A 6,000-nucleotide genomic window follows, 5' to 3' on the forward strand; every position below is an offset into this window, starting at 1 on the left:
GGAGTAGACTGTGCTGAGTGTGAGGCATTTAATTAAGAAAAAGCATACACCATGACCTTACAGGGACACCATCATCAATGGGTTTAGCCCTCTTTCATCCTTCCTGTCCCTCCATTATTAAATAAATATATTAATTATATCTTTTTGCCTCAAAAACCAAGAATCCTCCTTCCTCCTGAAGAAATAAAATGCAACAAATACCCTTTTGTGGTCATGGTCAGTGTCTTTGGTGATTGGTACTGAGCTCAGCCTCCTGCTAAGCATCAAACAAACACCACACATAGTGGAATTTCTCACATAAGTAAAACATTCCATATATCCCGGGCATAGAAAGCCAAAATATTTTGCTACTGGCATCACTAACAGAGGGCCCACTTTGGTGATGTACTGACTTCCTCCATTATCATACAGCAGATGAAAGGTCTGAAATAAAAAACCCTGAGGGTGAAGTGAAAATATTTTTTTGCCTTAGGTCTAGTGCATTTTTAATATCAACATAAAGTTCAATGGTAGACACTGCCCTTTTCTAAAAGCAGCATTTTCTGTTATCACCATAAGAAAAGAGAAAAGAAGAAAAGACAGCTCCAAAAGGATGCCCCAGATTTTCACAGCATGTACAACATTTGTGGTCAAATAGCACTCTTGGGACACAGGTGGAAGAAGTGTTGGATAACGTTAAACCTGATAATATTCTCTTGTAGCTTTTTCTAGGAAGGGACATAGATTGACTCATCTCTTCCCTTTTCCCATCTCCTGCAATAACACCAGCTCTGGTTTTCCTTCCTTTCCTACTCCTGGCAATATCTCAGTCACCTGCCCTGGCTCTGGGCAGACATGGGGACTTATCATGTCTCAAAAATGCCTGGCAGCAAATTAATTCTCAAGAAGCATCTATGTCTTCTCATATTTGTTTCAGTCCACTTCAGAATGAAATACACATTTTTCAAATATAATAGCAATATAAATTGTCTTTTCTTCATTTTGAAAAACTGATTTTTCCCCCTCCACAGTTGGTTTAGAATTTTGTATCACTCTGCATCCTGGTTTTATTTCTGATAATAGTTCACAATATTTTGACTAATATTAGCATGTCCAAAAAAAGTAGCTTTTGTCTTTTGTTTTTATTTTGAAAACTAGTCTGACAGTGAGTGGCTGGCACATATAATTTCCTTTACTAGAAAACAGTATCCCTTAGACATGCTGGTAAATTCCACAGCTTAACACAATTGCACTTGTTGTTAATAACAGCAATGCACAGTGATAGGAAGTGATGCAAAAAATCATAAAAATAAATACAGCTCCAAAACGAACTTTGAGAAGTTTTTCAATTCACAGTTATTTCCCTCATGGGAAATTATGTAAAAATAAATGCATTTTTCATACTCAATGTCTATTGTGGTGAGACACTTCCTATTGGATCGGAACAGGAGTCCCAGAAGGCAGCTGAGCTAGATGTGCCAGTCATGGGCTGCCTTCCTCAGGAGCTGCCAAGCTCTGCCCAGAGCCTGCCTGCTCCAAGGCCAGCTGCCTTGGTGAGTGGCAAGAAGGAAAACCCAGGAGAGCTTTCCAAAAGCCCTAGCTCGATTTATAACCTCCTTCCTGCTCTCACAGTGCCCTGAGGCTGGGCTTATGGAGACAAAACTGCAGTAATGACTGCTCTTCCATCTGTGATGACTGCTTTTCCATCTGTGTAGATGAATTCTCCCTGCTCTCTATTCCCATTTTTTTGATGGACAGTACCTGCCTATCCCTGTCCTTGAGGTATGAAGCTCCAATGCTGAACTAAACCACCATGGGAGGAAGCCAGTGAACAGAGATGGTCCACAGTTATCACAGGGCACCAGTTATGGGGATTTTTAAAGGAATTTTGAATGAGTTAGAGATGGGACCTCTGAGTTGTTTTTGATTGCGTGATTTATTTTTTTTATCTTCTACATAGACAGGAAGGGTGAGTTCAGCTCATATCTTTACTACATGGTTCAGAAGGTCACAAAACGCCTAGTTACAAGGCCTTTTAAGGATTTCTTGACCAATAAAGCACTACCAACAAGGATATTTATGTTTTTAAACCAATCCTTATATCTTTCATCTTATAGACTCATGCTACAGTGTAAGGCAATCTTACACTGTAAGATAAGCCAATATTACTACCAATTTCTTAGCCAATCATGTTACGATACACAAACCTACAGTACTACATTCTAAACGTCTTGTTTACATTTGTAAGTACTTTTTTTCCCCTACATTGAAACTTTCTTCTTCTTAACTTAACGTGTCTCTGCTTTAAACTATAAATCCACATTCTTCCTTCTAGTACTCAAGTTCAGAAGCCTCTTCCAAGGTCTCAGATTAACTTCGGTGTTTAATTCGAAGCTTTTACTTACAGGCCCGAAGTTCTAAGAATTCCTTGCATTTCAGATTCCAACAATCAGTCATCTCCAACCCTCCACACATTTGATGAACTAGAAGTGCCCCCCGTCCACCCATGTCCACTGTAGGTTAAACCTCAGTGTAAAAAGATCTCAGGCCCCTTTTCCATAGAAACACCTCTGCTGCTTATCTAAGAGGTGTACTTCCCTGCTTCAGCTGGAACAGCTTCACCACCCAGCAACTGGTCTCCTCCAGGCATCTTTGTGTGTCAACATGAGCTGCGTTTTAGTTACACTCCTGATAAACTTCTATAAAGAACCTGAGACTATAAAAAGCCAACCCTTATCTCCAAGAAACTTAAGACCATGTAACCTGTCCTCTTAAACTAGACCTATCATATTTCACCTGCACCTCAGCTCATGTGGAAACCATGCCTTGCTGGGGAAAAATGCTGGGTCTCATGGGAGCAATCCTTATCCCAGGTCCAGCAGCTGATGCCTGAGGTAAAACATTCCCTCCAATTAAAGTCATATCATGAGCATGGCTCTTCAGCAAGATTAAACGTCATCCAGCTTTGTTTTTGGAACAGAATTTTGGTCTTTCCATAAGCAGTACTGCCACTCCAAGATGAGCACATGGGATGTTCCCTGTGGGAGGGCCTTGCCTGCTCTCAGGCAGCACAGTCCTCTGGACTTCTACAAACACAAAGACTCATAAACTCCTGGATTAAAACAGCACTTCAACACTGACATTCTAGTTAACATTCTAGTTAACACGTCTAGTTAAATGTTTGCAAGGAGAAATCATAGCTTTGGGGATGCAAGGCAAAATAATTAAAAACACAAGAGAAGGAGAAAACAGTCTCAGCTTCCTGTTGTGGAAGCTCCTCATTCCCTGATCACCTCTGCTTCCTTTATCCTCTGAACTTTTTCCAGTTTGCCTTCATTGGTTTTGAACTGATGATTGGATGTGAAAAGAAATTATTCCTCCCAATAAAATACAGGGTTTATATCTAGGAAGATCTGAGTTCCTCAAATATTTGTTTGAGCGTGGAGGGGGCTGAACCCTTCCCTGCTAAAATCCAGGCCCGGGCCCAGGCAAAACACAACACTTTCCTAATATAGCAACAGAATTTCTCTCATATTCTGAACAGCTACTGCATTACAAGTGGGGTGCCCTGAGTGGACAGTGGCTCACAGACAAACCTGTGCTCCCTCATCTGCAAAGCCAAGATGGGGTAAAAAATATCTGGGGCTGGCAGAGATCCTTCCCTGGGAGCAATATCAACCTCCTCTCCTGGGACTGTCAGAGAAGCAAACGGATGCCCCTGTCTTAACACCAGGGCTCACAGTCTGCCCTGGTCCAGGAAGGGGAAATAGCAGCACAATTGCAAAAATAAACCCCTGGGAAAAAGCTGTTCAAGCTTTTAAGCTTGGAGAGGTTGGAAAAGAATTTCTTGTCAAAATACAAGTAGGGCAGTAATTCCACATTCATCAAATACAGAGGGGAACACCCAGAAAGGAGAGGCTAGAGACATTCCCTCTTGACCATGTCTGCAGACCTGGATCCCCAACCAGAGACTGCACACTGGGTCTCTCAGGATGCACACACGGGTGTGCTCTCAGGGTCCATGTCTCTAATTTACTCTTCTTCTTGTTTCTGATTGGAGGGAATATCTGGGCCACTGCCATCATAAAATAGAATCATACAATTGTTTAGATTGTAAAAGACCTCCAAGATCAGCAAACCCAACTGTTTACCCAGCACTGCCAACTCCATCACTAAACCATGTCCTTAAATGCCACATCTACACATCTGTTAAAAGCACCTCCAGAGATGGCGGCTCCACCACTGCCATGGGCAGCCTGTTCCTATACTTGACAACCCTTTCTGTGAAGAAATTTTTCCTAATATCCTAACTTCCCCTGAAGTATTGAGGCCATTTCTTCTTGTCCTGTTGCTTGTTACCTGAGAGAAGAGACTGACCCCCACCTAACTACAGCTTCCTTTCAGGTACTTTTAGAAAACAATAAGGCCTCCTTTGGGCCTCATTTTCTCCAGGTTAAACACCTCCCAGCTCCTTCAGCTGCTCTTTATAAGACTTGTACTTTAGACCCTTCACCAGCTTCTTTTCCCTTCTCTGGACACACTCCAGCACCTCAAAGTCTTTCTTGTGAGGGGCTCAAAATTGAACACAGAATTTGAGATGCACCAGTACATTTCACCATCCAGAGACTGCACTGGACCTTCGCAATGTGCATTGCTCATCCACCCACTCCCGCAAAGGATTCCTGCAAAAAAAACCACCAAAACCCAACTTCCCCAAGGCAGTCATGCGTCACGACAGTGCACAAACTCTGTAGCTGGTCGTGTTGCAGACGTGCCCCCATTCCCTAGCACCCAGTCTGCAGCACTCCTCCAAGGCAGTAGGAAATGCAGGAAAAGGAAAGAAAGCGTATTTTCTCCCACCTGCTCTGGGCCAGACATGCTCTCAAACAGGAGCTCAGGGACTTGCACATGTGCTGTATTTACATTCCTTTGCTCCCATGAAAATGGCATTAACAGACCACACTCACCTTTCAATTTCTTCTTTCCAAATTTTAATCCAAATAGAGACATCCCAAAACTTTATTTTAGTCCAACTCCATGGAACTTCTGCAAGAGAAAAGAGAAGGCAATTCACAACACATAGAGCAGCACAAACATGTCATTCTATGCCAAATAAATGGGGAACAAATTCCTGAGCACTGTGGCTAGCAGACACAGTTTATCATCTAGAATGCATTAAAATACAAAACAATCTTAAGTTTTCATGTTGCATCAGTGGGCTACCTTACCTGGGACATGCTGGTCAATTCATCACCTGACATGGCACAAAGAAGGGGCCAGTGGAGGAGAGAATGAAAGGGACATTCTCACTACATTGGTGCCATATGAAAATGAAAAATACACACCCAGAGCTTGTACTTTAGGTACAGAGGAACTGTGTGTCTACCCAGAGCAAGACCAGCCTCCTTGAAGAGGAGGAAGTAGCGGGAAGCACTGGTTTCCTGTAAATCTGCTGCTGCTCAACACGTGCTGGCTCACACTGTTGTCCATTCCTGGTCATCCTGCATGTTTGGGGCACACCACAATAAAACTTCTCCTCCGCTGGCTGCAAACTGCCTGGCCCAGAAGCTAAGGCCAGGCACCAGAAATGCATTTCAGGCTCTGAATATGTCCTGATAGGAGAGGAATAGAGCATTAAAAAAAAAAAACAACAACACATCAAAACTGGCTGGTAGTGCAATTTTCAGTGTCCCAATCATCAGACAAGTTTATTTAAAGGCTTTGAAGGTGGTATTGGGGCTGACAACCTAGAGAATCTGTGAACATGAGAAAAGCAGGCATTGCTCTGTGACCAGGAGCCTGAATCAACAGGAACACTGTAGCAGTTGCTTAAGTGGTCAGTGAGGCAAGCTGAGGCACTTGAGAGAGTCACAGTCTCTCCAGAACAAGTTTTCTAGGTAACAGAATGTAGTTTTTTAATTTATCCTATGCTATCTGTGCAGAGCAAGGGTGCCTAAGGAGACAGGAACAGCAAATATATAATATTTTGGAAACACTCACATACAAACATAGCCTATGCCA

At 42.6% G+C, this 6,000-nt stretch overlaps 1 protein-coding gene across 1 annotated transcript in view; it reads right to left on the reverse strand.

Annotated features, from left to right (window-relative positions):
• Window positions 1-5,023, reverse strand: part of LOC128941563 (phospholipid-transporting ATPase ID-like) — a 63,848-nt gene extending 58,825 nt beyond the window's left edge. The window contains exon 1 of the mRNA XM_054283398.1: window positions 4,947-5,023. Coding sequence (XP_054139373.1) covers window positions 4,947-4,989 — 43 coding nt within the window. The 5' untranslated portion in view covers window positions 4,990-5,023. The remainder of the gene's footprint in view (window positions 1-4,946) is intronic.
• Window positions 5,024-6,000: the final 977 nt, after the last annotated feature.

The sequence above is a fragment of the Melozone crissalis genome, unplaced genomic scaffold (genome assembly GCF_028551555.1).
Source record: "Melozone crissalis strain CALT ecotype California unplaced genomic scaffold, PUWL_Pcris_2 ptg000036l_1, whole genome shotgun sequence".
NCBI lineage: Eukaryota > Metazoa > Chordata > Aves > Passeriformes > Passerellidae > Melozone > Melozone crissalis.